This window comes from Cynocephalus volans, chromosome 1 (genome assembly GCF_027409185.1).
Source record: "Cynocephalus volans isolate mCynVol1 chromosome 1, mCynVol1.pri, whole genome shotgun sequence".
In the NCBI taxonomy this organism is placed as follows: domain Eukaryota; kingdom Metazoa; phylum Chordata; class Mammalia; order Dermoptera; family Cynocephalidae; genus Cynocephalus; species Cynocephalus volans.
Window position 1 is genome coordinate 58,965,659 of NC_084460.1, and position 19,554 is coordinate 58,985,212.

Genomic DNA, 19,554 nt, shown 5'->3' on the forward strand with positions numbered 1-19,554 from the left:
TCTGAGGTTGTTGGATGCAATGTTCTGTAGATATCTGCCAAGTCCAATTGGTCCAGAGTGTTGTTTAGATCTTGTTTCTCTGCTGATTCTTTGCTTAGATGATCTGTCCAATATTGAGAGTGGGGTGTTCAGGTCCCCTGCTATTATGATATTTGAGTCTATTTCCTTCTTTAGGTCTAATAGTGTTTGCTTTATAAATCTGGCTGCTCTGACATTGGTTGCATATATATTTATGATTGTTATGTCTTCTTGATGGATGAATCCTTTTATCATTATGTAGTGGCCCTCATTATCTCTTTTTACGGTTTTTAGTTTAAAGTCTATATCAGATATAAGAATAGCTATTCCAGCTCGTTTTTCATTTCTGTTTGAATGGTAAATCTTTTCCATCCTTTCACTCTTAGTCTATGTGAGTCTTTATAGGTGAGGTGGGCCTCTTGAAGGCAGCATATAGTTGGGTCCTCCTTTTTAATCCAGTCAGCCAGTTAGTGTCTTTTGATTGGAGAACTTAATTCTTTTACATTAAGAGTTGTTATTGAAGGGCCGACCCTATGGCTCACTCGGGAGAGTGTGGCGCTGTGAGCGCAGCAGCACTGTAAGCGCCAAGGCTGTGGGTTTGGATACTATATAGGGATGGCCGATGAGCTCACTGGCTGAGCGCGGTGCGGATGACACCAAGCCAAAGGTTATGACCCCCTTACCGGTCACAAAAAAAAAAAAAAGGGGGGGGTTGTTATTGAAAAGTGTTGATTTACTCCTAGCATTTCATTGATTTTTGTTTTGGATGTCTTAAGTGTGTTTTGTTCCTTTCTAATTTACTGTTTGTCTTCTGTATTTATTGGTTTCTTGGGTTGTAGAATAACTTTTTTTTCCCTCACTGGTGGCATTTTAATTTTACTAGTGGGTTTTGATTTTTCTTGAGTTTTTATGGCAGTGGTAGTTGTTTTTCAGGTACCAAAGCCAGTACTCCCTTGAGAATTTCTTTTAAGGGTAGTTGTGTGGTAGTGAACTCCTGCAGTTTTTGTTTGTCTGAGAAATGTACTATTTGCTCTTCATTTCGGAAGGATAGCCTTGTGGGGTAGAGTATTCTTGACTGGCAATCTCTGTCTTTTAGTATTTTGAATATATCATCCCATTCTTTTCTAGCTTTTAGGGTTTGTGATGAAAAGTCTGACGTTAGTCTGTTTGGGGCTCCCTTACAGGTGATTTGATGCTTTTCTCTTGAAGCTTTTAAGATTCTCTCTGTCTTTGAATTTTGCCAATTTGACTGTAACATGTCTTGGAGAAGACCTTTTTGGGTTGAATATATCTGGGGATCTTTGAGCTTCCTGAATCTGAAGATCTGTGTCTTTTCCTATACCTGGGAAGTTTTCTGCTACTATTTTGTTGAATATGTTTTCAATGCAATCTCCTTTTTTCTCCCCTTCTGGAATACCCATGACTTGGATATTTGAGTGCTTAAGGTTGTCTGATATCTCTCTTAGATTTTCTTCAATGTTTTAAATTTTTTTTTTCTTTTTTGTCTGCCTGTGTTATTTTAAACAGCCCATCTTCCAGGTCAGAAGTTCTCTCTTCTGCTTCTGCAAGCCTCCTGTTTGAACTCTCTGTTGTGTTTTTTATTTTGTTGAATGAATTCTTCAGCTCAGCAAGCTCTGCTACATTCTTTTTCAGGGCATTAATTTCCTTGTACAGTTCTTCTTTCAGGTCCTGTATACTTTTCCTCATTTCATCGTGTTGTCTAGCTGATTTTTCTTATATCTCATTTAGTTTCCTTAGAATTATCACGTGAAATTCCTTGTCAGATATTTCAAAGGCTTCTTGTTCTATAGGATCTAGGGCTTGAGAGTTATTACCCTTTGGTGGTATACTTTCTTGATGTTTCATATTTCTGGTATCTTTCCTTTGATGTTTAGTCATTGTGGCAGGGGATTTCACAGTCCACTGGTTCGACACTATTGTCTGGCTAGGATCCTGCTGGGGCTGCCAATTTGGCACAGCTGCCTCAGTGTCTGCTCGGTCACCTGCTGGCGCCTCAGGTGTGTGGTGGCCTTAGGTCTCAGACCTCTCCAGTGAGGCACCTCTCTGGTGGGCACGCACTCAGCCGAGCTGGGGATGGGGTCTGGCAGCAGCGAGGCCTACCTGCTCAGTCGTGCGCTGGCATCATGGGGTGCATCGTCTCCATGGGACTTAGGCCTCTCCAGCGGGGTGCCTCTCTGGTTGGTGTGCACTTGGCTGGGCTGGGGATGGGGTCTGGCGGTGGCAGGGCCTACTTGTTCAGTTGTGTGCTAGTGTCGCGGGGCACGTGGTTTCCACGGGCCTTGGGCCTCTCTGGCAGGGCGCCTCTCTGGTTGGCACACACTCGGCCAGGCTGGGGATGGGATCCGGTGGTGGTGAGGACTACCTGCTCGGTCGTGTGCTGGCGCCACGGGGCGTGTGTTCTCCATGGGACTTGGGCCTCTCTGGCGGGGTGCCTATCTCTAGGTGTGTCTCTTGAAAGATAAAAAAACACTAAAAATTTTTTGTTTGTTTGATTGTCTATCTGATTAGCTTTAAAAATATATAGTCTGGCAGCTTTTGTTTTTCAATTGGAAATTTTATTCATTTACTTTGATCACAGTTATTCATATATTTAGACTAATTTCTGCCATCTTATTTTGTACTTTCTAATTATCTTGCTTTTCTATGATTTACTTTCTTTTCATTTTTACTCTTTTTCTTCTTTTGAGTTGATTACAATTTCTGTTCCTCACCCATTTTCCCCTCTGTCCTGTGAGAGGACATGTAATTGACTCCTTTTCTATACGTGGTCACTGTGAAATTTTACCATGTACATGAAAAGTCTAAATGCAATATCTTCACCCTCTAGTGAAATGATACAGTAACCAAAAGAACATTTTAATTCCCTCATCACACTCTCATCTTATGCACACTATTTTTATCCACTTAGTTCTGTTGTGTTAATCCCACAAATTAAACAACATTTGACAGCGATTTTACAGACAGTGTCTGTTTTCATTTTTCCAAATGCTCATCATTCCTTCCTGCACCCCAGCCCTCCCTTGCCCCTCTCCACATGGTTCTAGAGGGAGATGTGAATGGGCGGGAGGTAAGAGCACTCTGCTGCAGTCTGCCCAGGACTCTGCCAATGCATGAGATTCCTCACATGTCCGTGGTGACACGTGCAGTGCCTGCAGGTCGCTGGGCCGCATGACCAGGATGAGCACAGGGTCTGGCCGTGCTTCCTCCCACTCATTCCTTCTGCTTGAACTCGCATGTTTCTACAGGTTCCCCACGATCTACTCACTAAAGAGCAGACTTCTTAGCAGGTCTTGGTGCCCTTCTACCTCCCAGTGTTACTTCACATCCTCTGCTGAACCAGGTGCTGTGGGGGCATGCCAGCTCTCCCATTGCTGGCCCCGTTACCTCCGGCCAAGCTAATCTCTCAAAGCTTCTGCTTCTAGTGCAGCGCTCAGGTTAGACAGTACGGAGGAAAATTCTTTGTCAACTCTAATATGCTGCTGTCTTATTTTTGCTTGCTTTCAGCATCCCCTTTAAGTGATGGGGATGATGAGTAAGAGTGATTCGGAAACTCTGAAGACTAGATATACGACAGTGTTTTTGAAGTTCACTGATCTCCTCTAGAAGATGACTGTTCCTTCCTGGTGTGACTGCATGACTGTAATTAAAGTAACAGATGCTGGATGAGACAGAGGTGGGTGGTCTGCCTCGATTCTCCAGGTGTCTGTCCAGGCTCTGCAGGCTCTGCATCTGCTCCCGTGTCCAAGCACTTGGTGCTTTCTCTCTCAGTTCTGAAACTACACATGAACCAACCCTGACAGGACACGAGAAGGTGCGTGCACAGTTTCCAAGCCTGATGCACAGCTGTACTAGAGAACTTGACCAGATGGTAACTGATGGTGACCCCAGAAATGTCTGTATTAGCATTATAAAGCACTAAATGGTATAGAGATACTGTTTACCAGAGTCGCATGGGAAAGGGCAAAACAAACAATCTATATAAAAATCAATCAACCAAACCAATCACAATCTCTTACTCTCACACTCATGCACACAACCACAACATTTGGAAATTTCAACCAGAAACACTTTCCTGTCAACTCTAATGTTGGCATCTCCCAAGGCACCAGTGAGAGCTTCCAGCTCTTTGGCCATAGAAAACCCACAAGTTGTTTACCAGATGGTCCTGCAGGTCTGAACACCTGACTTTAGAACGACTGTCTGGGGTGAAGACAAATAAACCCTAACCCGATCAGTTGAACCGCCCCTTCCCAGGGATGCCAGGCACTGTGTCTGCTTTGAGTTTGAGAATCTGCTTTTGCACACACATGCATTCCCAGACGTATATGACCACCCTGCAGCCAGAGTTAAATGAAGACTGAGCCATTCTAGAAATCAGGCTTCTGACCCCACTCGGCTCCCATTTTGATACCTTCATTCAGGTCATTTGATTAGGAGCCACCAAACCTACCCACCCAGAGTGTGCCTGCCAGCCCTAGAGGGCAGGCACGCACGCATGCTCTGCCTCTATTTCACACTGCCGGCTGAGCACAGCCAAGGGCAGCCCTAATGGTGCACACAGGTCAGGAGAAACATTGCGGGGCAGAGGGTCCACAGCCATAGCCTCCCGAGTGGGACAGACAGATGTGTTGATGACCTGAGAGCAAGATGTTGGTGACTGAGAGTCATGGTAGTATCACCAAAGGTCTAAAACCAGGAACCATTAAAAATGGCCTCTGGGTTGTTGTGACTCTAGGGAGGGAAGGACTTTTATTTATCAGTGTTTCTCTATCATTTGATTAGTGTACTGCTTTATAAGGACTTTTTTTTTAAGAAGGAAAAACCATGAGTATTTATTTTCCATTCAGTAGAAATTTTCCTGCAATGATAGTGAACTGAATCTCTATATTTCAATACTTAGTGCTAATTCTTAAAATCCTCCCCATGCCCTGCCTTCAAATCTTATTCAGATGATTGTCTCTTTCTGCCCAACTCAAAAACCTGCATGCTGCACATCCCTCTGGCACAGAGGCAACTCTCATGGCTCAGGGAGAGCAGTGCACAGCACAGAACATTTTATGAGGAGCAGCTGCTGAGCTGGGCAAATATGCAAAATGGTTGAGAGAAGAGAAAGACTTCTCAGAGTTAACTTCAGGTTTGTTCTGTCTTCCGAAAGCAGTGTGCAAGCAGCTTCCCCATCTGTCTCTTTACCCTCGTGTCCCCAGCACCTACTAGCACAGACTCCACTGACCAGCACATCTAAAGCCCTCTCAAGAAAAGCCCTTTGCTGCTTCCCTTGTCTCTTGGCCCCTGAAGACTCAGAGCCTGCTGCCCCAGTGCTGCCTGATGTCCCCTCTGAACCCAGTCTCCACACGGAACGACCATGGGACAAGGCCAAGAGGCAGCTTAACAGGTCTTCATCCTTCAACACCAGTCGTATATTCACACTGTAACAGGATCAGGAGACATCTGAGTGGCACAGACAGGCCCAGCTGCAAGGGCCTGGGTGGGAGCCTGAGGACTCCAGTGCCTCCTGTGGCACCTTACTAGCTCTGGAATAAACATGAAGGCCTCTTCCGTTGGCTTTGGGCAGCCTGAGTCTCTATATGCTATGTTTTAATTTGGACTTGAAAAGGGGAGAGTTTAGCTTCATCAGGCATTAAAAGCCCTTTCTGACTGTCCTGGAAGACCTGTTTGATAAGACTTCCTACCGTCTTAGGTGCAAACACAGCACTACACTAAGCCTGGCTGCGGGCAGGTGAACATGCACCCTCACCATCCTGTCACGTGGCTCCTGCACTGGCAGGGTGGCCGGGACAGAGCCGTTTTGCAGTTATCAGCTGAGGCCCAGTGTATGGGAGGAAAACCCTGGACTGCAGCAGAACATGAAACAATTTCACATCAGGCCAAGTCCTCAACACAAGCAAAATTAGTGCTAAGAGGTTAAAGGTTATTCAAGGTCATATGGATACGACACAGGTCAGGAACACTGAGAAAACTGATTAATATTATTGTGTAATATTAATATTAGTAGCAACTAACAGCAGCATGCAGGTAGATAAACGATAATGGGAAGAGAAGGGTGAAAGCAAGACAAAGTGAAAACTCACATCCGGGTGGGGGATGGCGTACTGTCCCTGGATTGTGTAGGCCTGCAGAGAGAGAGAGAGTCACTGTCAGCTCAGGACGTGGCTGGGCCCGGACTGTCACCTACCAGCGACCCTCCCTGCACAACAAGGGCCCTCTGATGAAAGCTTTCTCCTCACTGGCATTTCCTTCTGTCCCCTTCACTTAGGACAAAGGGTCAGGGAGGCTTCTGGTGGCCTGAGTCACAACCAGACAAGTGAGCCCAGGGGAGCTGCACTCCATTTCCCTGAGAGCTGTGGAAGATGCCACGTCAGCAGGAGTGGGAGAGAGAATGCAGCCCTGGGCTTCCACTCTTACTCCCCCAAGTTCTCAAAAGAAAAAAATTGAATGATCTGTTTTACTCCCAGTAAGAAGTCTACTAATTATTAACCTTTTGAAATCCAACCTTCAGAGTAAATACTTTTTGGGAAATGTTTAATGCCAAGAAATCCAAACAAAAAGGGAAAGGCTGAAAAGATAACCAAAACAAATTTTGCAAAAGCCAGATTCAGTGAGAAATGGACCTAAGTCAGTCACAGGATTGACCCAATTTGTCGCCTTTCATATCAAATCTTCACTTGACAGCCCCTGAAGATGGGATGGGGGGAGCTGTTCTGCAGGTGGGGGATTGGGGGCAGCATACTCATGGCACACCCTTCCAGGAGGTTATTGTGGGGTCCCCAAGGCTAATTTTGGTTTCATTATTTCCCTCATCTTCAAAACAGTGACTGGGACCATCTGCAGTGACTGCCCAACCTGTGGCCTCCTCCCACCCACCTTGCCCTGAAATCCTGCTGGATATCAACAGGCCCCATCGGTTAAGATGCTTTCAGGTGGCTTGGAAACTCATGGCCAAAGGACAAATGAACCCACAAGGAGTCCAGGGAGAGTAGAGACCACAGATGAGTTGCAGAAGGTGCCACACCAGGCCTGGGTGGTGGCATGTGTGTGAGGGACACAGCTTCCTGCACCTGAACACGTGGGGCCCCCATGCCACTTCCCATGTGATGTGTGCACTTGTGGGGTCCCTGTGCATCTGAGAGGGACACCTCGGGAAGGCCACGTGTCACTTCTGTGGATCCCAAACCCTCCCACAGGTTTTGAATCTGCCCAGTTTCCATCATCAACAACCTAACCCCAGGAGTTAAAGGCCCAGTGACCACCTGACAGGGACCCAGCTATAGCCCAGCTTTGAAACAGACTCAGTCCTAGTGCGGTATGGTCCCAGTCTGGGACAGCTCCACTACACTGGTGAAGGAAGTAAAGGAATCTTATCAGACACAGCCAAGTGTCCTTGCAAGAAAGAACTGGAGGTCTCACTGACCCGTGAGGAACAGTGTCTTGAGTCCCCATCCAGATTTTGTAAAGTTGCTTCCAGGGATACATTTCAATGTGTCACTGAACATAATAGACCCCAGATTGCTGTCCCCAGGCCAGACCTGTGATGGCTCAGGACCTGCTGCCTGCTCAGCCCACCTGGGTCCCAGGAGGTCAGCCTGCGTGTCTGAACTGAACTAGGCAAGAACTTAGCTTAGGTAACTCATTATCCTAGACCATTTTAGTTTTCTGACTTTTTATTCACTTTGAGTAGTTATGTTTTACACCTGCTCTTTTCTTAACAGGCTCTTCCTGAATGAACCCGTTATCATACTTGATGTGCTAGAGATGTGGAGGCGGCTGACAGAAGCTGCCTGCTCTGCAGTGGGAACACCGTGGCCAGCCATGTGGGGGGCGCCCACTCTGACAGGCATCTTTACAGTCCTTGACTAATCCAATTTGACAGAAATAAAGCAGGGCTAGATTCTCAGGCCATCTATCACTCCCTCACTTCTGAGTGTATATTCTCACTCCTCTCCTGGGTTACTTGCGTGCAGAAGTGACTCCCATGTGACTCTGTCTCCCAACACTCAGCCAGACTAACCACTAGCCAAACCAGACTGCCAAGGGCACAGGTGCTGGGCTCTATAAAGGCTGACATTTTAGTGACAGCCTAGGGCACAAATGCTCATGGCACAGTGGCTTCCAGCTACTGTAACTGGAGAGGTTGGTGCTACTGCCTGTTTCACAAGTAGAGAGATGAGCCGGGATGGGACCAGGGGATGCTGACCAGAGTTCCCCTGTTGCAGCTCCTGCCCTCAATCCATGCAGCTTTACAGACTCCACATTTGTGTGTATAAAGACACCTTCTTTTTGGATAAAATCCCACATTTTACCACGATATCACCATGGATCTGTTTAAACATTAAGGTGGAGTCCACGCAGGTTACTAACCTTCTAACTAAGATGAATTTTGGGGGAAAGGCAATAGACACGGATTTTTGAACAAGGACTTCTCCAGCTCTGTGATGCTGTGTGCCCTGTGCTCCCTGAGGCTGGCGAGGTGCAAGGGTCATCCCAGGTGCCTCAGGGGCTGAGGCCTGGCAAGTCTCTTGCCTCTCTGGGCCCAGATTTCTGACCTGTAAAAAGGGGGTGTGCCATGTCCTGGAGCAGCTGTGAGGGTGGCGGGTGCACGTGTGGGTTCTTTGCCCACAGCAGGGCAGACCTGCAGTACAAGGCAGGCTGGGGAGAAAGCACGGCTGCAGAGAGTGCCCCGCAGCTGTGACCCATGCCAGCCACATGCCAGCTGCTGTGTCACCTCACCATGTCCCAGCACTGAAAAAATGGAAGCAGACTCCCTGTCGCTCCACCCGACATGGGAAGATCTGATAAGATTCCTTTACATCATTAGAAAAAATGAGGAAAAGTTTCATTTGCCTTCTCTCTCTGTTTTTAATGATAAAGAAAACCTCGTGCCTGTTCTCCCCTGCTTGGGGTCACCTTGGGGAAGCCTCTGTCTCAACTCTCCCTTGAACAAACACACACGTCACGGCTGACTGGACACAGAGCTCTTCCAGGCCAACCCCTGGCTGGACTTTTCAAAGTCTGTCTGCTGCAGATGGGCTGCAGTGACCCTGAGGTTGCTCCCCACTGCCCAATGACAGGATGTGACACTGTGAGGAAGCTGGTCAGGGCTCCTCTCCTCTAGAGGCCCTGCCAGGCCAGTGCCGGCTGCAAGCACAAGCTCCTCTGCCCAGTGAGAGGTAGGGCGGGCTCACTCAGCAGGGCCTCTTCCCTTCCATGTGAGCAGCTTGGGAGTTTGGGGACATGTGTTTCAGGGGAACATGAGAGCCTACTTCTAACAGTCCTACTTGCTTCCAGCATGAGCTGTAAAGTCACCTAGAATGCCCCTGCCCCTGACTATTTAAGCTTCTTGAAAACATCCAAGAACTAGATGTGGGCAGGTGTTGCCCGGGTAGAACCAGGTGTGCACATGAATTGGAGGGTCCATCCTGTCTTGTAGGACACCGTTCCCAACACTGGCCCCCCATGACCCCCTGCCCCCAGTGCCCGGTGTGGGCCAGGAGAGCTCTGTGCCCAGCGTGCAGTGGGGTGGGAGACGTGCACGTGAGAAGGCAAGAAAACCTGAGTGCACTAACGGGCAGCGGCGGGTGCTGCAGTAAAAGGCTGAGGTTGGCAGTGGAGGCCGCGAGCGGGTCGGCTCTTACCTGACCACCTGCAAAAATGACAGGGGTGGAGGCGGGCTTTGGGCGGTAGGGAATGGTGGCACCTTTCGGTGGGGACTAGGAAAAGGGATAGGAGAGGGAGAGAGAGGTTAGAGCAGCTTCGTAGCGTGGCAGTGGGGAGGCCACCTTCCCGAGCCCACCCCCTGCTGCGCCGGCCCACCCTCCCCAAGCCCCCAGACTGGGCTGAGGCCACAAGGGCATCATGGCCGCCACAGTGCCAGGGGATGGGGACACAGTCCACACCACCAGGAAGCAGAGGAATGCCATCCCTTGCAGAACACGTGGCGGGAAGGGTGAATCCTGCATCTGCACAATGTTTACTCCAGGGGGCTCCTCCCTGCCAAGCCCAGAGCTCTGGTTTGCCAGACCTTGGTGGCCACGCTCCTCAGAGTAACCACCCACCCTCAACACACCCCTGTGGCTCAACCCTGGCAGGACATGGCAGCTTGTGGCTATGTGGAGTGTCAGTCCCGTACGGAGGCCAGCTGGGAGGGTAACCTGTCAGGGACCCTGCTGGGGAAGCGCTGGCTGCTGCCCAGGTAAGCTCCTGCAGAGCTTGCTCACACTGCTGCTGGCCCTTCCTCATGATGCAGCCCTGCCAGGATGCAGGCAGCACCAGCAAGGCCGACAAGGCTGAGGTGACACAGGCGTGACAGCCCTGTGTCCTTAGAAACTCGCTCTTAAATCCTCTGGGAAAAGCAGAGCCTCGCCCACAAGGCCACCGTGGGAATTTATGCCCAACGCCCCAAAGGGCTTTGCTCAGCCTGTGGTGACAGTCAATAGAGATCACAGAGAACTTATAAACACCCAATTTCACTATTAAAAAAACCATTTTTAAAAAAGCTTACAGACTCCAAATAAAATATTCCACAGTCATAACGAGACTTGCTATAATTTCCCCTGATTTTTCTGTGTCTAAAACAAAGGATCAATATTCTCAAATAGCAGAATTTTCAACCTAATGCTTTCTTCTTCTTGGTCAGAGGTGATCAGCCCCTCCTGGTTCCGAGTTGTTGTCTCCCATGGGAGCAGGAAAGCGAATCTGGAGTTCCATGCCTGAGATGGGGAGGCCAGAGCCTGGGAGCTGTGCCAGTGAGGGCAGCCTTTCCTTGTTGGGAGTTCCAGGGCCACCGCCCACTCTGGGTAAGCTGACCCTTGGCCCTTAACTGTGACCTGGGGGTGCTCCTCACACTCAAAATGCAGTGATGGGGGGGACAGTTCAGCAGCGTGGGTGGCAGCATTGACTTCGCAGCCCAGGCAGGCCATGCTGCCTGACCTTGTTGAAAGCGGGGGAAGGGGCTGCCAGGCAGGACTGTGAGCTGACCCAGGCTGGGCTCCCAGGGAAGGCCATCTTCAGCATTCCTGTGGTTATGACCAAGTGCCTCCAAACACCCCTGTGCAAACTGGGGCTCACTGTGGTTTCACAGACTCCAGGTCTGTCGCTGAGAAACGTGACTAAACAGAGTGTTAACAAGAGTCGCCCATTGTTACTGCATCTACTGCATCCATCACCAAGCTCTGTGAGAGCCTCAGCCTTGGGCCGCCACCCCTGCCCTGCAGCTCCCCTACTCCTACGGTGGCGTGCTGACTCTGATGTGCATCCTCTGATGGAGCTGGGGCGCAGGAGGTGCTGGGGCCGGAGGGTGGCGTCCGTGCAGACACTCGTGTACTTCACAGGCCTGTGGGACGTGTCTGCATCCCAGGTGGCACTCCTTCCATAATTTCATGGCATGAGGCACACCCCTAACCGAGCTCCAAAGTCCTCTGAGGGACGAGGAGGGTCTCTACAGCCCCTTTGTTTTACTTTTCCATTTACTCCTCTGGAAAATGGGCCTGACTGCTCATAGGTAGGTGTGAGAGCTGTGTGACGGGATGAGAAATGGCATTGCAGCCAGGCCAACGCTTGTCACTGACGTCTGCATGTCACACTCATCATCTCACCCCTCACAGCTGTGGGAAGGAGACGGGAAGCTCCAGCAACTGCCCTGGGCAACAGCACCCACAGCTGCGCCCAGCCTGCTTCCACGGGGGCTGTGGCAACTGCATTTAGGACCCTGACAGGGTCCCATGTTGTTCTGTTCTGCACAGCTAGCCCTCCACCCCTACTAGGGATGGAGGGAGGCTGTTTCCCTCGCAGAACCATCCATACCCTTAACTGCCATGGCAAAGGTGCCGCCCCCACTACACAGAAAGGCGTGTGCTCCTTGCTCCTTCTCCACAGGCCACTCACCACTGCCACACGGCCCAGCCGTGGGGCATCCTTGTTCCACTGGCTGGGGAGACTGAACGGAGAACTTGGACCAGCATCGCACTGTCACCCTGACCAGTGTACGGGAAAAATTTCAGAATAGGAATATTTTGAAAACTAATTTTTTCTTTTTTTACCTTTTTTTCCTCTTCCTAGAAATGCTATAATTGAAAAATATTTTTGACTTCACAATATCATACTTCAGGAAAGTAAAAACTGCAAAAACATTTTAGACAGTTAAACATGGGGTTTGAACACGTAGCCAAGTGTGACAGAGAGACAACTGACAGCTGCCTAACAAGCTCAGGTTCCTGTGGGAAGCACGGAGGTGGCGGCCATCATAGCCTACTGTCTGAGGAAGGGTGACCTCATTTCAGCTGCAGGAAAGACCACCAACTGTTGACAGCTTTATGAATTTTCCTTCATTTGGGTATCAGTGGAATTTAAGTTTCAGGGTGTTTCTTTCCTTCCCAAAATCTCGAGAGGCTTTTCTTGCTCAGCTGTATCTTCTTTGCTTCTCTATTTTAATCTTCTTGGTTGCTTATCTCTATTTCTATGTTTGGGGTGTTTTTTAATGTTTTTCCTAAACTCTGCCCTTTGCACCTTGGTGGCAGATCCTTGCCACCATCTGCAGACATGGTGAGTGCAGAAGGGCCTCCTCTTTACCCCTCAGCCCTGCAAGCTCCGTCTCCAATGTGGATGGGCTCCACTTCCCAGGCTCCAACTCTTTCCTGAAAATCCTCTTCTCATCTAGGCCCAGAAGCGAAGGGGCTTGCCGCTCTCCACACTCTCTCCCCAGTGAAGATTATGGACCCACCTGAGTTGGCATTCATGGCGCAAGGGCTGAGGCCAGCAGCCACCCCTCCCCACAGTGCCCCTACACGGCACTGTTCTCTGGGTTAGGGACCCAGACCACGCTCCGGATGTCTAGCCCCCATACTGCCCTGACCGCATGAATTCTCAGGACCTAGGCACCTGAGCCCTTGCTGACGGTGCTAGGAAGCCACACCCAGGGCGGGGCCAGCGCAGGGCAAGGGGCAGCTGGGGCATGTGCCAGCCCACGATGCACAGACGGACTGTACCTCCAGCATGACCACACAGATCTGCTTGACGCACTGGATGATGGCGTCTGGGGTCCCCGAGATGGTCACCGCCCGCTCTGTGGAGTTGGGTAGCATATCCCCGGCCACCTGGACCTGGGCACCTGTGGACTAGAGCAAATAGACATTGGAAGGGGAAGGGCAGAGCGTATGGAGGCTGCGTAGGACCAGCCGGGCTTCCTAATTTTGGGGAGGCGGCCGAGGCAGTTGCACTTTGAGAATTCTTCAGTGCAAATGTGCCTCAACTGGTCAAGCTGGCGCAAGATGCACCCCCTCCCCCATCCCACCACCTTGAGGCTGTCCCGGCACCTCCCTCCATGCCAGTCCTCTGCACGCTCCCTCAGGAGCATCCTGATATCCTGGGGCAGGTGTCTTTCCATCCCAGCAAGCAATGCTAGAGGGGGTGGGCAACGTGAGGAGGGGGTGTTTGCAGGGAGATGGAATGACTCTTCAAAAATGTGGAATTCTATTTCCTCTGCAGTTTTAGGTCACAGAGAAAGATGGATTCTAGCTGTGGGGCAGGAGTCCAGATGGGGGCGGCTACCCTCCTCAGGCTTTCGTGTGAACATAAGATCCACACCTTGTGCAAACCCATCCAGCTGGGACAGGGTGACGGCTTGGTGTCATCCCCAGGAGCTGAGACCTGTGGATGCTGAGGCGGACACCTTCTGGGGGTGGAAACCAAGCCACACGTCTGGGCATCACGGCTGCAATGCCTGGAGGCCCGGTCCTTCCCTGCCCTCCCCAGCAGGGCCTCTGTGCTGCACGATGCAATGGGCGGTCCCCAGTTGCTATTTGCTTATTGGATTGTTTGTCCCTATTGTAAGCTTCCTGTGGCAGGATCTGGCGCTTGCAGACATAGCAGGTTATGCTCATAAGGCCACCCCGGGATGTTCGTGCCTGCTGGAGACTCCACCTTGACTGGGGCTGGGGAAGGTCCTGTTACCTCCCTGATCTCCTTGATCTTGGAGCCACCTTTGCCAATCAGGGACCCACACTGGCTGGCGGGCACCACCAGCCTCAGTGTCACAGGGGGCTTGCTGGTGGCAGGGCTGTTGCTCATGGAGTTGATAATGTCCTAGGGAGGAAGAAAGACACACGTGTTGGCCAACACTCCATCCTCAGTACACACCAGTGAACAAAGATGCAGGCCAAGAGGAAGTGTCTGGGATGCAGGCCAAGAAGAGGGGTCAGAGGTGGCTGTGTCACCTCTGCTTGTCCAGCCACATCCAGAGTTGCTTGCAGAGCCCCTCTGCATAGAGAGGGACACAGTAGAGACCTCAAGGCCAGGTCAGGCTCAGGGTGGACAAGGAGATGTTGGCCAGATGGGCAGGAAGGGGCCTTGCACACACCAGGCACTCACACCACCCACCCAAGGCAGGGCAGTCACCGCACTGCAGGGGAGCTGGGGACAGGAGATGACAGAGAGGATGAACGGACTCAGGGCTGACCTTTGTTGTGAAGACCTGCAGGGCTGACACATGAAGTGTGAACGCTGGTTTAAGGAAAGGGGACAATTGAAGTGGGAGACTGGTGGGGGGCTGTGTCTGATGCCCCAGGCTCAGCTGAGGCCGGGATGTAGGGGAAGAGATGGTGGGGTGACAGACTAGGATGTCCAGGTGTCCAGCCTGGGGAATGGAGATGTGTCACTATCCCAGAAAGGAGAGGGGACAGCAAAGGGTAAGATGAGGGGTGGGATTGGACCTGGCCTGCTTGGGCAGTCAGATTGCTTGGCTCATGGTTCTGATGCTCAGGAGACAGAGCTGGGCTTAGGGTTCGGGCTTGTGACTTACTGGGGTGGGTGGCACCTACAGCCATCCCCACAGGGAGCATCCCAACTGTGAGGAAGCCAGGGCTGCATGGAGGCCAGAGGCCACTGCAGCATGCATAGACAGGCTTTCTACCTGCACTGTGTGCGACCCTCACAGCTTTGTGCCTGTCATCAATCCCAGGTTATGACTCATGGTGACACAATTTACTCTCCACCAAACAATGCCAATTTTCCTTCTGGAAATATCAAGCTTATGGAAAATAACTTGACAGATGATTCCCAAAGTGCCACATCCAGGAGGAGCAGAGAGATGGAGGAGGAAGAGAAGGTGTCCCTGCAGCAGACCGCCGGGGTCAGAGGAGAGCTGGCTGGGAGAGCAGGGAGTCCCCCTAAGGGGCTTTCATGAACAGGGTTAGAGACAAGGAAGTTGCCAAGAGACTGTGGCCTTATGACTGTACCGCATGGAAACCCTGGGGAAGCCTCTGGGGTTTTGTTCCTCGTAGGACTGGATGGGGGGAGAGGAGCTGCACCCAGACAATGCAGGGAGGCAGCCACGTGTGGGCGGGACGCTGAGACTGCACATACAAGTGGACGTCAGCCAGGCCACACAGGCTGTGATTACAGCCTCTGCAGTGACAGCCCAGAATGGTCAGGATTCAGCCAAAGACTCAGAACCAACCAGAAAAGGCCAGGTATTCACACCTAAACCACCCCCTGGACGCCCCTCTCCTAGTGAGCCGCTTCCAGGGCATACAAACCTGAAGCCCTTCCACTTGTCTGAGATAAGCTTCCTCTATAAAGTGTCTGCCTACGCAGGTGATGGTAGCCGACCCCTTGCCATGGCCAGCTCCTAATAACCTGCCTCTGTTTGGTCTTGTTGGACAGCCTTGTTTATTTCCACTTGTTGGAGAGGCCCCACAGAGGCCCATGGGCACTGCCTGTCACTGCTGTGGCACACAGCAGCCCTGCACCTTGTGAGGACATGGGCGTCCACACAGGCGGGGACTCTGCCCTCTGTGCCGAGCTCCTCGGCTGTTTATCTGTTTCATGCCTGGGTTTTGGTATTGGTCCCTCTTTATTTGGCATTGTCAGTGGCCGCTCCTTTTCATCCCTTTGCTGGCTGTGTGTGATGGCCTTGTGTGGCACCTGTCACAGAAGAGAACCACTGGCCTGTGGTCTGAGCTCGCAGGCTGGTGGGTCTGTGGTTCTCACTGCTCCAGTGTCCACCTGGAAGAGCTTTGCTTTGAGTCACCAACGAAACTGGACAAGGCTGTGCTTCTGACCCAGAGAGAGTATGCCCTCTGGCTTTCCACCTGCTGGGGCTGAGGGAGGCTCTGTGTTTGGAGGTGGCCAAGACGTAGGGCACATAATCACTCCATCCTTGCGAACCTTCCTGGTGCTTGCAGGGTGGTCTGAGTCTAAATCCTCCCCTCCTGCAGGAAAAAATCCTTCTTGAATGCATTTTCACCTCCATGCTAAACCTTGCACCTGTCTTTCTAAACAGCATCTCTTCACCAAGGGTGATTTTTGCTGTCAGTGGCCACCCTGGGGAGCATCTGGCTTGACAGAATTGCTCCTTTGAGAGGTGCCTTAAAAAAGAAGGGAAAAAATATTTCTCAGGTCCAATAGGCAGCATTTTTTGATTTTTATAAAGAGGCTGACTGAAAGATTCTTTGGCAAAGCTAATAAGCAACTTGAGAGACTTTGGCAACAACCTACCAGACTTGGGTCTCATTAGCCCTCCCCATCAATCCTCTGGCTTCCCCACATTCAGCTTGCCCCTTCCCCATGTCCTTTCCATCTGTCTCCTTCATCGACTCCACCCCCGATCTTTCCAACAACTCTCCTAAGACCCCCAAGTACCAGGTGCCTGTAAAAATCCATCCCACCATGAGCCAGGAATATAGGCAACTGCAGAATTTAAACCTTAAACCAGAGCTGAATTAAGAGCTATAATATAAGGATTTCCCTAAACCCAGATGAGAGCAGCAACTATCAAGAGAAGAACTTAGAATTCTTTTGGGTACATATGACCCAGGGTTACCTGAACTATATCAACCTGACTCTCTTTCCACGAATAAGACTGAGGGTCAAAAAAAGACCCCAAAGGAAGGCAAAGTCTCCTCAAAGCCACATATAAAACATTTCCAGTAAAAATTGACTAGACCAATCATGCAAAAAGAGAAAAGATGAAACTATCGGGAACTTATAGAACAGATTACAGAACACCTGCCAACATTCAGGAGTAAAAGATGGTGCTGATGTGAGAGCAGCCCTTTGGTCCCACCTAGTCCATAGAGTTAAGCCTAATTTGAAAACAGCAATTAGAATGAGAACAGCCCTTTAGCTGAACTACGGTGCCTGGCAGCACATTCTGAGGGCTCTGGAGAAAAGAGGAGACAGGGTGCAAACAGATTCACTGCCCAGCATTCCCCAACCTGCCAGCTTCTGACAAGGCTGTTTGCAGCTATGATCCCATTTTAAGAAAGAAAAACCGAGACAAAGGAGATGCTCTCAGTTCAGATCAGTGAGAGTGCCCTGAGACTGGAAAAGAGTGCCCAGCATCCTGCCACAACCTTAACCCTCAGGGCGAATAAACTAAGGGTATCGATGACCGTCCCCATCAATCTCTGATGGACATGGGGCTACTCTGTCCACGTCAAACCTGCCAACTTTACTCAACCACCCACACGCAGGAGTATTTCAAATAACCTGCAGATTTTCGCTTCTTATTTCACAGTCTTTAACTCTCGGACCCTGTCTGGAAAACATCCATCCTGCTGTGACACCCTTGAAAATGGAATGGTAACCTTAAATGTACATCAGAGACTGTTTCCTGAGGTGCCTCCATTCACAAGCAAGTTGTGTCTGCTCTGAGTGCACCTTTGCCTCCTCTTTATGTTGGACACAGACCCCAGATAATGACCTTGCCATTGTGCCCGACACTCAGTGGGCTGGAAATTCTACTGATATAGGCAAAATAACTGCAGCAGCACCTATTAAGTTTCAGACAGGCTCTACTAAAGTAGTACCAGAGCTCCCCTGTCCCCTTGCTCCAGAAGGAGAGGAAGCACTTAAGCCTGCACAGGGAAGATGCATGTCTTTTCATGCCCGCCTGGCCCTGGTACATGCCTGGCCTGCCAGCAAAGACAGCGGATGGGTGACATTGACAAAATTGTTGTCCCCCACTTCCTGGCAGACTTAACCGAAACACTGTCCTGTCATCAACCCCTCTGGAAGCCACCTGCTTCATTGCAGTGGACCTGCATTCTGCCTTTCCCAGTGTGTCTCAGTACTGGGTGAGTCAATACCTTGCTTCTTTCCCCTAGGGAGGACAACAGTACACCTGGACAGTCACGCCCTGGGGGCCGCTGAATTCCCCTCCTTCTTTCCCCAGGTCCTCAATCAAGACTTAAAAGACCTAAGTCTCCCTGGTGACTTAGTTCTGATACAACATACAGATGATTTCCTATTTTGCTCAGATAACAGGGAGGCCTGTGAAAAGGGTTCCATCTACTTGCTCTCAGCCTCAGCAGACTCTTGCTGAGCACTCTGACCTAACACTATACCTCAAAACTGAGACTGGAGGTCCTCAAGCAAGGCATGTGCTATGGGCTGAGCTGTTCCTCTAAAGTTCACATGTTGAAGTCCGAATCCCCAATGTGACTGTATTGATAGATGGGGCCTTCACAGAGGTAATCAAGGTAAAATAAGGTCATCAGAATGGGCCCTAATCCAATCTGACTAGTGTCCTTATAAGAAGAGGAGTTAGGACAAAGACACACACATAGAAAAGGCCATGTGAGGACACAGTGAGAAGAAGGCCATCTGCAAGACGAGAGAAGCTTCAAGAGAAAGCAACCCTCATGGCACCTTGATCTTGCACGTCCAGCCTCCAGAACTGTGAGAGAATCAACGTCTGCTGCTCATGCTGCCCAGCCTGTGGCATTTTGTTATGACAGCCCTAGCAGACTATGGTGCTACAACTAATCTAAGCTCTCCTTTGGAACACAGTCCCCTCCCTGAGGTAGCTGACGGCAGAACTTGCTGCACTGACCAGTGCTTGTAAACCAGTCAAAGGCCCGAGTGTACATATGCACAGATGGCAGGCGTGCTTCTGGGGCAGCCGGGACATTGGGAAGCTTTAGAAACAAAGGGGTTTCTCACCCCTGCTAGAACCCTATGCAACATGAACAGGGCATTAAGGAACTCTTAGATACACTTGTACTTCCTAGAGAGGTGCTGATAATAAAGACTGAGGCCAACACCAAAGGAGATAACACAAATTTGAAGGAAATGCTCTAGCAGATCATTATGCCAAGTGAGCTTCTTTAACAAAGGTTATGTTTCTATCTAAACCCTCAAAGGATAGATCTCTGGAGGCATTCATAGAGGCCATTACAAAATACCAGCATTTAGTTCCTGATGTTGAAAAGGAAGGCTGGAGAAAATGTGGCTGTCCCCGTCACTCAATCTCTGGTTTTCTCGATAGCTGTGTGTGGTACCAGATGATTTCAAATGGATATTAAGCTAGGTCAGTCCATGAAACTGCTCATCATGGAATAGACAATTGGTGAGCATCTTAAATCCACATTGGTGGGAAACTTTATAAAAACATCTGAGGCTATTTCAGGCCACATGTTGCATATCAACAACACGATCCTGGAGGTGAGGCGTGGCCCAGGACCAAGACCTCACGGGCCCTGTGAGCACCTTCAGATGGGCTTA

General features: G+C 50.2%; 1 protein-coding gene across 3 annotated transcripts in view; it reads right to left on the reverse strand.

Moving 5' to 3' along the window:
• Positions 1–19,554, reverse strand: part of PCBP3 (poly(rC) binding protein 3) — a 277,037-nt gene that overhangs the window by 20,344 nt on the left and 237,139 nt on the right. For all 3 annotated transcript variants that reach the window (XM_063092050.1, XM_063092058.1, XM_063092040.1), the window contains 4 exons: positions 14,002–14,133; positions 13,038–13,166; positions 9,690–9,764; positions 6,129–6,170 (listed from right to left, as the gene is read on the reverse strand). In XM_063092050.1, coding sequence (XP_062948120.1) covers positions 6,129–6,170; positions 9,690–9,764; positions 13,038–13,166; positions 14,002–14,133 — 378 coding nt within the window. The remainder of the gene's footprint in view (positions 1–6,128; positions 6,171–9,689; positions 9,765–13,037; positions 13,167–14,001; positions 14,134–19,554) is intronic.